At 40.4% G+C, this 14,211-nt stretch overlaps 1 protein-coding gene and 1 long non-coding RNA gene across 6 annotated transcripts in view; one reads left to right on the top strand and one right to left on the bottom strand.

Annotated features, from left to right (window-relative positions):
• The window catches only part of LOC309870395 (uncharacterized protein C12orf56), a 103,200-nt gene that overhangs the window by 55,272 nt on the left and 33,717 nt on the right, over positions 1 to 14,211 (bottom strand). For all 5 annotated transcript variants that reach the window (XM_082742531.1, XM_082742532.1, XM_082742535.1 and 2 more), the window contains exon 2: positions 13,228 to 13,390. In XM_082742531.1, coding sequence (XP_082598657.1) covers positions 13,228 to 13,390 — 163 coding nt within the window. The remainder of the gene's footprint in view (positions 1 to 13,227; positions 13,391 to 14,211) is intronic.
• LOC309870401 lies at positions 191 to 4,534 on the top strand. The gene is made up of 2 exons (XR_014314560.1): positions 191 to 1,168; positions 2,749 to 4,534. It is a non-coding gene; the product is annotated as an uncharacterized lncRNA (long non-coding RNA).

The following is a 14,211-nucleotide window of genomic DNA, read 5'->3' as shown; positions in this document are numbered from 1 at the left end:
ATAAAAAAAAAAAAAAAAAAAAAAAAAAAAGAAAACATGTGCTTAACTTCAGACTCTTGTAAAAAGTTACTTTACAGTTTGCAAGAATTTCCGGTTATCTTTTCACTCTGGACTCAGTATATATATTTTTAAAGATTTATTTATGTGATGGACAGAGATCACAAGTAGGCAGAGAGGCAGGCGGGGAGGGGGGGAGCAGGCTCCCCACCAAGCAGAAAGCCTGATGTGGGGCTCGATCCCAGGACCCTGAGTTCATGACCTGAGCCGAAGGCAGAGGCTTAACCCACTGAACCACCCAGGTGCCCCACTGGACTCACTATCTTAATTTATAAAAGTGAAGATGATAATTCTGTGAGTGAAAATAAGATAATGTGCATAAAAAGGACTTGTGTGATGCCTGGTAGAGTAGTTATACAATATACCTTAGTTTAATTTAAAGTGAAAATCAAAGAGCCAATCATAACATCAAGAACACTGTTGTGTCCTCCCAATTATGTGTGTAGTTTGTTTGGAGGGACAAACAATAATAGTATCTGAGAAGTGTTCTGCATGAGAATCAAATTTACATTTCTGTAGGCAAGAGGTCAGTATGGTCCTCACATTCTAAGCTCCAGCGGAAACTCCGTGTTCCCTGTGACCATCTCTGCATCCCTGTGGAAGGGTTGGAGTTAGGGGATGCACAGGCCAAAGAGAGAGCCGGGGAGAGAAAGAGAGAAAGCCCTGCTCCCACAGAGAATGCGTCTGGGGGTTTCCCTGGTTCTGTCCACAGCGTCCTTTCTTGACTTGCTTGCTTCCCTTTACTCCTTCCTCTTCTCTTAATTTTTTTTGTTTATTTTTAAGTCAAAATTTACACAAAATGAAATCAAAATCATAAGTGTGTTTGCACTGTGTTTGACCCCTTTCCTTTTGAACTGCTCTGCAAAATTCTCTTTCACTCCAGTGGTTCTGAGAGGAGCCCAAGGTACCTCCATGCTTAGAAGAAAGAACCCTTTTACCTAAGAGAGCCAAAGGTGATGCTGGAGGGGATTCTATAAGAAGATAGCAGGAGGCTGTGGGTGGTTTTCTGGCTGGCTCTGATCTAGACAGATGAGATCAACACAGCCCCCTTGAAGTCCGGCATATTTCATCAGATTTGGAGATCACCCGGGGATGTGAGGCCAAAAACCTGGTAAGTGAGAAACTGAGGGGCGCTTGGCTGGCTCAGGGGCTAGAGCATGTGACTTTTGATCTCAGAAGTGTGAATTTGAGCCCCATGTTGGGTATAGAGATTACTTAAAAATAAAATCCTTAAACACACACACACACACACACACACACACACACACGAAAGTGGGAAACCACAGTTATGCGGTGACTAATGGAAGGACCAAGCTATAGTGACTTTTTGTCTTCCCAGCACCTTCCCTTCTTTAAGGGACTGGCCTCTTCTACAGTATGGGTGCCCCATCTTTATTAAAATCAAATAAAAACAAAACAAAAACTGCTCTTTCCAATGAAATTAATGATGTTTCAGCTCTAGTGCCCCTCACTTGCACGAGTTCCTTCCAAAGTCTTAGGAGAGGTCTTAACAATGTGTGCGCATGGCCAAATGTGTGTGTGTTTTTTTAAAGATTTTATTTATTTATTTGACAGACAGAGATCACAAGCAGGCAGAGAGGCAGGCAGAGAGAGGGGAGGGAAGCAGGCTCCTTGCTGAGCAGAGAGCCTGATGCGGGGCTTGATCCCATGACCCTGAGATCATGACCTGAGCCAAAGGCAGAGGCTTAACCCACTGAGCCACCCAGGCGCCCCTGGCCAAATGTTTTTATTAAATACGTAAAGGGAAGACATTTTAGCCACAATCATTCAAGACCACAGGCCCTTTCCACTTCAGTTTTCCTTCTGTCTCACTTCCTCTTGTCCATAGAGGAACATGTTTGTGATTTCTTCTGCCTGTATTTCTTGGAAGTACTGCAGTTGTTATGATGTGGGAAACAAAGGCAAAAGAAAAAATTAAATTTCCTTGCTATTTACAGCCCATTGACAAATCCTTGAAACAGGTAGAGTGACATTTCTCTAGGGATTCAGCTGTCTCAATGTTAATATACTATTAATATAAGGGCAAAAGGCAATCTTAGCCCAACGCCCCCAGGATCCGATAAGTCTTCTTTAACATATAAAAATTCCTTTGGAAACTTCTTTTATTTCTACCCTCTGAGATATATGTCACCAATCATCCTCCAAGCATATGACCCACTGATATACATCTGAAGGGTCTCATGACTAAGGTTTGACTAGACAGCAATAAATGACCTTTACCTAAGGACAGCTAGCCCCCTCAAGTTCCTGGAAACCTTGTTTCCAAAATTCCTTAGAGACTAATGCTATCCCTAAACCCCTCCCAACTTGAAAGTATGTAATCAGTCACCCATCACAACCCCAGTGCAATTCTTTCTGCCCACAAGTACTGTCCCCATGTTTAAAACAAAACAAACAAGCAAAAAGCCCCCCCCAAAAAACAGCTTTTTGCACTGAAGACATTTCAAGAATTCTTTCTTGACCATTTGCTCTGAACCCAACATTTCCAGATCAACTGTATTTGGTGTCTTGACTCTTTTTCTTAAGGAAGGCTCTGCAAATTGTGTGAGTTTTTAGTCCCCACAAAATCTGGATCCATCCTTATTTGAGCTGTAGCTGAGTGGTCTGGGGGTGGGCTCTGACCCAAGTTGGGCTCTGACCCAAGTTGGACTGATCAATGTCTCCCTCTAGGATTGTGACATCTGGACATGAGAGGCAGAGCTGGGAGTCTTTGAAACTGGCCATATTGAGAAGAAAGTCCCTCACAGGCTGTTCAGGCCCAGGAACAGGCCTCCGGGTTTCTGGTCTTCCACTATTGGGTTTCTTCTGTTCCCCCCTTGACTCCCTGAAAGACTCAAAATCCTTCAATAAATTCTCTTTGGCATTAAGTTAGGCAGAATGAGTTTTTTCTACTTGAAAGTGAAAAACCTCTACTAACTACATAAGTTTAAAACCCCGGTCATCATAGACACTTCTAATAGTAGGCTTTTCACAAATGTGGGCACTAATTGTGAAATAAATAATGCCTTTGATCGTTGCTGGAATTAAGTAGAACGTATTAGCAATTTGTGGCACAGGAGTCAGCAGGTTTGAGCCTCTTGCCTCAGGACCACATATTACAGACTGTTGGGAACGTGAACCACAGGGTCCTGGGTATACAGCAACACCTCAGGCATTTTGGAGGAGAGCAGGAAGGAAATGGAGCACAGCACTGCGGGCTTGCTGGGAGGGGAGAAGAAATCACGGAGTCTTTTCTATTAGGAAGCTGGTATTACCTCACTGTCTCTTCAACCTGATTTCAAGCAGGTTCACCAACCTTGAACTTTCTTTTTTGTGTGTGAGGCCATCAAAGGCTATGACAAAAAACAACTTTAGGGTCAGCATTCCTGCCCCTCTCTAGGTTAGCTTTACATTTCATTGGTAACAATGGTGTTACCATTGATGATCTTAGGATCTTAGGATCATCTGTGCTGTCCACTGAAAAATGAAGTACAGCTTGATCTCTGTTTCTACATCGGCTGGAAGGGCTGGTCCCCTAGGTGCCAGTGGCCAGAGTCTGGCAGGTGTAAGGCCATAATGAAAAGAGAGCCTGATGACAGATAGCAGATGACAGTGTTTTCTGCCACTGTGTTCTCTAGGGTGCACATAGCAGCTCACAGTCTTCTTCAGTAGCTTAGATATGAAGTCCTTCTTCCATTTAGTACGGCGGATGCCTGGCGACATGTTCAGTAGTGCTGATCAGCTGAGGCACATTTTTAGAAAGGACACTACCAAAAAAATGCAATGCTTTCCTAACTGCAAGAGATCTGATTATATTTGTCAAAACCCTATTCCTATGGAGAAGACTGCCAAGCCTATGTAAAAATTATCCATTAAACCTGAGAGACTCATCAGCCCCTTGTTTTCATTTTCTTTAACCTCAATCATTTTAAAAAATATGTAGGTTTTAGGTATAAAAGAAAATCTTATATTTGTATAAAACCTGGTTCAGTGTATGTGTCATCAGATTATGATATTTCACTCTATTTTGGGGATTAGTCTACTTCATGTTATGCCAGTGTTTCAAAAACATCACCAAGGCCATTAAAGTCTTTTCTATGCATCTAGAACTGCAGTGACTGATTCTATAGCTACTAGACACCTGTGGCCTTTAAAATTAACATTAAATTAAAATTCAGTTAGTAGCACTAGTGGTCATAGGTGGCTGTTGGCCACTGTACTAGATGTAATTAGACTACATACAGAACAGCTCCATCATTGCAGAAAGTTCTGTTGGACATTGCTGTTCTGTTGGACTTGAGGGTGCCTGGGTGGCTCAGTCGTTGGGTGTCCGCCTTCAGCTCGGGTCATGGTCCCAGGGTCCTGAGTCCGCCATCGGGCTCCCTGCTCTTCAGGGTACCTGCTTCTCCCTCTCCCTCTTCCTCTCTCTCTGTCTCTCATGAATAAATAAATAGAATCTTAAAAAAAAAAAGAAGAATGTACTTGAAACGAAGGGGCTAATCAGTCAATTCATTCTAGAGCTTTAGCAGCTAATACAGTTCACCACAGCCACTCTGCTCCTGTCAGCATTGTTCATGTAGAGTTTAATAACCATCCCCTTTCATCTACACATAAAAAGTACATTTAAAGTGCTACCTCTGACCCATACTATACCAATTTAAAGTGCTACCTCTGACCCATCTCTATACTCTAGAGAAAAGCCTCTTCTTCTATATATCTCCAGAAAAAGTAGGGCTTAATTAGGAAGCCTTTTGAAAATGAGATGATGAAACTAAGTATTTTTACTACAAATGATTCTCACTTTCCAGCTTCCTTTGTTAAGATAATCCAGTTGGTTTGAGTGTGCGCTTTGCCACATGACACAAATATTCCCTAGGCTTTCACCCAAGAGGTTTGGAGTAAGTTCTAATAATTATCTTTATTTAAATGCTGAGCAGTTAATGTGAGCTACTTCTCTGGGCATGATATCATCAGTATTAACATTAAAGCCTCTAGCAATAACTGTTGTCAAGAAGATGGTCAGACAGGTTTGAGCCTCTCTCTTGCTTCAGGTCTGCATATTACAGACTGTCTAGGAGGTGAACCCCCATGGTCCCACAGGGTATATGGCAACACTAACCCAGGGAAGAAGCATCTTGGTGGAGAACCAGCATCAGGGCGCAGGACTGTTGGCATTCTAGAAAGGGGGATGCTTTTATTTCTGTAATGTGTGCTATGTATGACTCCTTGTGACAGTAGCAGTTTTGGGTTTTCAAAACTCCCTACACCAAAGTGTCAGATGAAACATTCAGAGATGAAAGTGGAGGAGGAGGAGTGGAGGAGAGGTATAATTTTATGAATAGCCATGTGCTTGAATACAAGATAAGTTTTTTTTTTTTTTAAGCATCTTCACTGCTTTTAACATCATTTGTGAAGTTTCTAGGAATTTAAATTTCATAAAACTTCTACCTGTAATTAGCTTCTTTAACGTGTGTTTTTATCTTCTTATACATCTTGGGGGAAAAGAAAACAAGAATAATTATGCTTGTGGACAAGGATAAATATGCATTTAAGGCAACCAACGCCAGTTAGGTACTCTAATTAGGGTGGCAAGAGACCTGGGGAGCAACCAGGGATTTAGTAAGTCTAATTACAACTTCTACAAACAGTTGCCATGCCATGGAGCGTCAGTGTGGAAGGATGCTTGTCTATGAGAGTGTACAAACACTGGATAGTTTTCTCACACTTTGTAGTTATCCGGTACTCCAAGAGCTCTGAGTCTTACCTGGAGGGAAGCCTAGCGAAGAGCCAGTTGACTGGTGTGCACTGGTTTAGCTCCACTGCCTAGAGGCCATAAGTGGAAGGGCCTATCCAGGAGCCCTGTAGGGACTTTATTCTGTCCTTCCTCTGAGCTAAGGATGTGATCTCAACAGCTGACTGCTTTCTGCTGTATGCCCAGCCTTGCCCACATTATTTCATGTAACACAAAAACCCTGTGAAAGTAGCAATAGAAAGACAAGGAAGCTGAGGCTCACAGAGGCTGTGACTTGTAGACAGTCACACAGCTGGAAAGGTGGGAGCTGGGATTCAGATGTCAGCTTAGCGACATCAGCTTAGCGAGTCCAAAGCCCATGCTTCTCTGCTTTTGACCACCTCCCGGTTATGTGGATTTTAATAACCTTATTAACAACCACATTTTTCTTTCTTTTTGTTTTTTAAGATTTGACAGAGACACAGTGAGAGAGGGAACACAAGCAGGGGGAGTGGGAGAGGGAGAAGCAAGCTTTCCACTGAGCAGGGAGCCCAATGTGGGGCTTGAACTCAGGACCCAGGATTATGACCTGAGCCAAAGGCAGATGCTTAACGACTGAGCCACCCAGGCACCCCCAAAAACCACATATTTTAATGAAAAACCTAATCAAGAAGTACAGGGGATATCCCTTAGATATAATCACATTTTATGTACATATATAAAATAAGACCTTGAAATAAACAGTATAAAGCTGAACTATATATTCTATTTTTATCTATTTGTCCTTGGATTTTTAAAACTTACTCACCAGAAGGATGTACAGCCCAAAATATGAAATGTAAAAGCACAGGAACTCTGGTTGAGCAGGGTGAGTACCGGGAGCCCTGACTCCTCACCTCCCCTTACTCCCCACCCCCCTGTGAATTTTCTAGATCTCCTTGTGCCCAGTGGGAAAATCATCTGCATCAGATGCTGAGCTCCCTAAACAAAATTAAAGGTGGCTTTTCATCTTTTTATCTACATGTGAATCATAGTTCTTGGATGAACAAGTTCCCAACACTATTTTTGAATGAAGAGTAAATGCTGTTAATAACCACAATAAACCATAATTATTGGAACAGGACCTTGTAGCTTCCCTTGTTTGTGGGAGCCCAAGATTCACAGAGATGACTATCAGGAGTTTTCCTAAAGCCAGGTTCACAATGTTTCTGATTATCCCCTGTACTTCCCACACCCCGTCACCTAATAGTAAAATTTACAAGTTTTAGTAACAAAGAGAAAATCCTGAAAGCAGCCCGGGAAAAGAAGTCTGTAACATACAATGGTAAAAATATCAGATTGGCAGCTGACTTATCCACAGAGACCTGGCAGGCCAGAAAGTGCTGGCATGATATTTTCAGAGCACTAAACGAGAAAAACATGCAGCCAAGAATACTATATCCAGCTAGGCTATCATTGAAAATAGAAGGAGAGATTAAAAGCTTCCAGGACAAACAAAAACTGAAAGAATTTGCAAACACCAAACCAGCTCTACAGGAAATATTGAAAGGGGTCCTCTAAGCAATGAGAGCCTACAAGAGGTAGATCAGAAAGGAACAGAGATAATATACAGTAACAGTCACCTTACAGGCAATACAATGGCACTAAATTCATACCTCTCAATAGTTACCATGAATGTTAATGGGCTAAATGCCCCCATCAAAAGACACAGGTTATCATAATGGATAAAAAAACAAAACCCATCTATATGTTGCCTCCAAGAAACTCATTTTAAGCCAGAAGACACCTCCAGATTTAAAGTGAGGGGGTGGAAAAGAATTTACCATGCTAATGGACATCAGAAGAAAGCAGGAGTGGCAATCCTAATATCAGATCAATTATATTTTATGCCAAAGACTATAATAAGAGATGAGGAAGGACACTATATCATACTCAAAGGGTCTGTCCAACAAGAAGATTTAACAATTTTAAAATCTATGCCCCCAACGTGGGAGCAGCCAACTATATGAACCAATTAATAACAAAATCAAAGAAACACATTAACAATAATACAATAATAGTAGGGGACTTTAACACTCCCCTCACTGAAATGGACAGATCATCCAAGCAAAAGATCAGCAAGGAAATAAAGGCCTTAAACGAAACACTGGACCAGATGGACATCACAGATATATTCAGAACATTTCATCCCAAAGCAACAGAATACACATTCTTCTCTAGTGCCCATGGAACATTCTCCAGAATAGATCACATCCTCAGTCCTAAATCAGGACTCAACCGGTATCAAAAGATTGGGATCATTCCCTGCATATTTTCAGACCACAATGCTCTGAAGCTAGAACTCAACCACAAGAGGAAGTTTGGAAAGAACCCAAATACATGGAGACTAAACAGCATGCTTCTAAAGAATGAATGGGTCAACCGGGAAATTAAAGAAGAATTGAAAAAAATTATGGAAACAAATGATAATGAAAATACAACGGTTCAAAATCTGTGGGACACAACAAAGGCAGTCCTGAGAGGAAAATATATAGCGGTACAAGCCTTTATCAAGAAACAAGAAAGGTCTCAGGTACACAACCTAACCCTACACCTAAAGGAGCTGGAGAAAGAACAAGAAAGAAACCCTAAACCCAGCAGGAGAAGAGAAATCATAAAGATCAGAGCAGAAATCAATGAAATAGAAACAAACAAAAAAAAAAAACAATAGAACAAATCAATGAAACTAGGAGCTGGTTCTTTGAAAGAATTAATAAAATTGATAAACCCTGGGCAAGGCGTATCAAAAAGAAAAGAGAAAGGACCCAAATAAATAAAATCATGAATGAAAGAGGAGAGATCACAACTAACACCAAAGAAATACAAACTATTATAAGAACATACTATGAGCAACTCTATACCAACAAATTTGACAATCTGCAAGAAATGGATGCATTCCTAGAAACATATAAACTACCACAACTGAACCAGGAAGAAATAGAAAGCCTGAACAGACCCATAACCAGTAAGGAGATTGAAACAGTCATTAAAAATCTCCAAACAAACAAAAGCCCAGGGCCAGATGGCTTCCCGGGGGAATTCTACCAAACATTTAAAGAAGAACTAATTCCTATTCTCCTCAAACTGTTCCAAAAAATAGAAATGGAAGGAAAACTTCCAAACTCATTTTATGAGGCCAGCATCACCTTGATCCCAAAACCAGACAAGGATCCCATCAAAAAAGAGAGCTATAGACCAATATCCTTGATGAACACAGATGCGAAAATACTCAACAAAATACTAGCCAATAGGATTCAACAGTACATTAAAAGGATTATTCACCATGACCAAGTGGGATTTATTCCAGGGCTGCAAGGTTGGTTCAACATCCGCAAATCAGTCAATGTGATACAACATATCAATAAAAGAAAGAACAAGAACCATATGATACTCTCAATAGATGCTGAAAAAGCATTTGACAAAGTACAGCATCCCTTCCTGATCAAAACTCTTCAACGTGTAGGGATAGAGGGCACATACCTCAATATCATCAAAGCCATTTATAAAAAACCCACCACAAATATAATTCTCAATGCAGAAAAACTGAAAGCTTTTCCGCTAAGGTCAGGAACACGGCAAGGAGGTCCATTATCACCACTGCTATTCAACATAGTACTAGAAGTCCTAGCCTCAGCAATCAGACAACAAAAGGAAATTAAAGGCATCCAAATCGGCAAAGAAGAAGTCAAATTATCACTCTTAACAGATGATATGATGCTATATGTGGAAAACCCAAAAGACTCCACTCCAAAACTGCTAGAACTTGTACAGGAATTCAGTAAAGTTCAGTATATAAAATCAATGCACAGAAATCAGTTGCAATTCTCTACACCAACAACAAGACAGAAGAAAGAGAAATGAAGGAGTCAATCCCATTTACAATTGCACCCCAAACCATAAGATACCTAGGAATAAACCTAACCAAAGAGGCACAGAATCTATACTCAGAAAACTATAAAGTACTCATGAAAGAAATTGAGGAAGACACAAAGAAATGGAAAAATGTTCCATGCTCCTGGATTGGAAGAATAAATATTGTGAAAATGTCTATGCTACCTAAAGCAATCTACACATTTAATGCAATTCCTATCAAAGTACCATCCATCTTTTTTAAAGAAATGGAACAAATAATTCTAAAATTTATATGGAACCAGAAAAGACCTCGAAGAGCCAAAGAGATATTGAAAAAGAAAGCCAAAGTTGGTGGCATCACAATTCTGGACTTCAAGCTCTATTACAAAGCTGTCATCATCAAGACAGCATGGTACTGGCACAAAAACAGACACATAGATCAATGGAGCAGAATAGAGAGCCCAGAAATAGACCCCCAACTCTATGGTCAACTAATCTTCGACAAAGCAGGAAAGAATATCCAGTGGAACAAAGACAGCCTCTTCAATAAATGGTGTTGCGAAAATTGGACAGCCACATGAAGAAAAATGAAATTGGACCATTTCCTTATACCATACATGAAAATAGACTCAAAATGGATGAAGGACCTCAATGTGCAAAAGGAATCCATCAAAATCCTTGAGGAGAACACAGGCAGCAACCTCTTCGACCTCAGCTGCAGCAACATCTTCCTAGGAACATCGCCAAAGGCAAGGGAAGCAAGGGCAAAAATGAACTATTGGGATTTCATCAAGATCAAAAACTTTTGCACAGCAAAGGAAACAGTTAAAATCAAAAGACAACTGACAGAATGGGAGAAGATATTTGCAAACGACATATCAGATAAAGGACTAGTGTCCAAAATCTATAAAGAACTTAGCAAACTCAAAACCCAAAGAACAAATATTCCAATCAAGAAATGGGCAGAGGACATGAACAGACATTTCTGCAAAGAAGACATCCAGATGGCCACAGACACATGAAAAAGTGCTCCATATCACTCGGCATCAGGGAAATACAAATGAAAACCACAATGAGATATCACCTCACACTAGTCAGAATGGCTAAAATCAACAAGTCAGGAAATGACAGATGCTGGCGAGGATGTGGAGAAAGGGGAACCCTCCTACACTGTTGGTGGGAATGCAAGCTGGTGCAACCACTCTGGAAAACAGCATGGAGGTTCCTCAAAATGTTGAAAATAGAACTGCCCTATGACCCCGCAATTGCCCTACTGGGTATTTACCCTAAAGATACAAACGTGGTGATCCAAAGGGGCATGTGCACCCGAATGTTTATAGCAGCAATGTCCACAATAGCCAAACTATGGAAAGAACCTAGATGTCCATCAACAGATGAATGGATCCAGAAGTCGTGGTATATATCCACAATGGAATAATATGCAGCCATCAAAAGAAATGAAATCTTGCCATTTGCGACAACATGGATGGAACTAGAGCGCATCATGCTTAGTGAAATAAGTCAAGTGGAGAAAGACAACTATCATATGATCTCTCTGATATGAGGAAGTGGTGATGCAACCTGGGGGCTTAAGTGGGTAGGAGAAGAATAAATAAAACAAGATGGGATTGGGAGGGAGACAAACCATAAGTAACTCTTAATCTCACAAAACAAACTGAAGGTTGCTGGGGGGAATGGGGGTTGGGAGAAGGGGGCTGGGGTTATGGACATTGGGGAGGGTATGTGCTTTGGTGTGTGCTGTGAATTGTGTAAACCTGGCGATTCACAGACCTGTACCCCTGGGGATAAAAATATATGTTTATAAAAAATAAAAAATTAAAAAAAAATAACTTAAAAACGAACTGACCAAATGGAATCCAGATTTTAACTCATTGTTTTTCTGAAACCAGTATTTAGTGAACACACTTCTTTCTTTCTTTTGTTTTTTTCATTTTTCCCCCTGCCTTCCCTCCCTTTCTTTCTTTCCTTTTTCCCCACATATCCTCATGTATGGCAAACTGTGCTGAGAATGGATGGATCTGCTCATTAATCATCATGGAACTGAAAATCAAAACCACAATGAGACCTCACAACTGTTAGGATGGCAATCCTCAAAAAGCCAAAAGATAGCAAGGATTGGTGAGGATGTGGAGAAAAGGGAACCCTTATGCACTCTTCATAGGGCTGCAAATTGGTACAACCACTGTGGAAAACAGTATGGAGGCTCCTCAAGAAACGAAAATAGGACTACCATATGATCCAGCATTCCCGTTTCTGGGTCTGTGTTTAAAGGAAATAAAATCACTATCTCAGGTAACTGCCCTCCCTATTCATAGCAGCATTATTTACAGTAACCTTAGTGTCCAGCAATACATGAATGGATAAATAAAATGTGTTTGGGTGTCAGGGGTGGGGGTGTGTGCACACATGCATATACACACAATGTAATATTATTTAGCCTTTAAAAAAAGGAAAATCTGGGATGCTTGGGAGACTCACTCAGGTGAGTGTCCAGCTCTTGATTTAGGCTCAGGTCCTGATCTCAGGGTCCTGGGATTGAGCTCCAAGTCTGGCTCCCTGCTCAGGGAGGAGACTACTTGTGGATTCTCTCTCTTCTCTGCATCTACCCTCCCCTGCTGCTCATGTTCTCTCTCTCTGTTTCAGATAAATAAATAAATATTAAAAAAAAAAATCCTGGGGCACCTGCCTTGCTCAGTCAGCAGAGCATCCGGCTGTTGGTTTTTTTTTTTTTTTTTTTAAGATTTTATTTATTTTATCATCTGAGAGAAGGAGCCCAGCAGGGGGAGCAACAGGCAGAGAGAGAAGCAGGCTCCCCGCTGAGCAAGGACCCAAATTTGGGACTCAGTCCCAGGACCTTGGGATCACAGCCTGAGCCAAAGGCAGCCGCCCAATCGACTGAGCCACCCAAGCATCCCAAGCATCTGACTCTTGACCTTGGTGTCATGAGTTCAAGACCCACGTTGGATGTAGGGATTACTTTAAAATATAAAGAAGTAAAAAACAGAAAATCTTGCATTTGAGACAACATGGATGAACCTGGAGGACATCATGCTAAGTGAAATAAACCAGACATAAAAAGAGAACCACTACATAATCTCACTTATATTGAAACCAAAAAAGACAAACTCATAGAAACAGATAGTAAAATGGTAATTTACCAGGGGCTGGGGGCTTGGTGGGGGGAAAGGTAGATGTTCATTATAACACAAATAAGTTCGGGAGACCAAAATGCACAGCATGATGACTATAGTTAACAACAATGTAGGGTGTGCTTGAAACTTGCAAAGAAAATAGATCTTAAGTGTTCTCATCACTTATACAAAATGAAAACTATGTGGGATGATTAGCCTGATTGTGGTAATCATTTCATAGTGTATACATAGACTAAAATAACACCTTAACACCTTATATATAATTTTTGTCAGCATACCTCAGTAAAGCTGAGGAGGAAAAAAGAACATATTTTTTTTTTGTCTTATAAAGTAATGCATCTTTTCTTGTGTTACTTTAAGAAATATATTGCATACCTTTTTTGTTGTCAGAAGTACCATGATGAAATGGAAATGAGAATTTCTTGACACCTTTTGATTTTTCATGCTCTTTTTTAAAAACATTTGAAGAATGGATTATACGAATATGTTGGTTGGTTTCTCTATCTGGTGGACTCAAAAATTGTGGGTAATCATCAATCTGAAAAAAAATATAATTAATTAAGCTAATTGAGGGCAAATACAACTGTTTCTCTGTCCTGTGATAATAAACCCCCTAAAGCTTAGGGCAAGTTTAAACCACATTCTTTCTTATTTTTTTCCTGGGAAATCTTTCCTCTTCTTGTCAGGTTTCTCAATTGTTCATCTATTTCTTTTAGTCTTTACTAAAAATGCATTTAGCAACAGACCCTAAGACATTATTTACACTACATGATTGCTAAATAGTAATAGTGTTTTTGTTTGTGAAAATATATCCCTCACCCTTTCATTTTGAGAATAGATTTTTTTAAGTCTTAAAAATGTATAATTAATGGCCTTAAACTAGGATTTTTCTGTGTAGTGGAAAATGTCCATTTGCAGGGGACAGTATACAAAAATTCTAGGAATACAAACTTCCAGGTTTGAATTATGGAAATTTCCTGCTCCTAAATAGCCTTCTCTTCTCTCCAAAGTGCTCTGTTTTCTATTCTTTTTTTTTTTAAAGATTTTTTATTCATCCATTTGACAGAGAGAGATCACAAGTAGGCAGAGAGGCAGGCAGAGAGAGAAAGAGGAGGAAGCAGGCTCCCTGCTGAGCAGAGAGCCTGATGCGCGACTCGATCCCAGGACTCTGAAATCATGACCTGAGCCGAAGGCAGCGGCTTAACCCACTGAGCCACCCAGGCGCCCCCTGTTTTCTATTCTTGATTAAAAAGAGAAAAAGTCTCAATAAATACTTGGGATTTTTTTTTTTTTTTCTTAAGGAGGCTCCACAGCTAGCATGGAGCCCAAAACTGGGCTTCAACTCACCACCTCAGGATC

The sequence above is a fragment of the Mustela nivalis genome, assembly GCF_964662115.1.
Source record: "Mustela nivalis genome assembly, chromosome: 7".
NCBI lineage: Eukaryota > Metazoa > Chordata > Mammalia > Carnivora > Mustelidae > Mustela > Mustela nivalis.
This window is presented reverse-complemented; position numbering and strand designations above follow the sequence as displayed.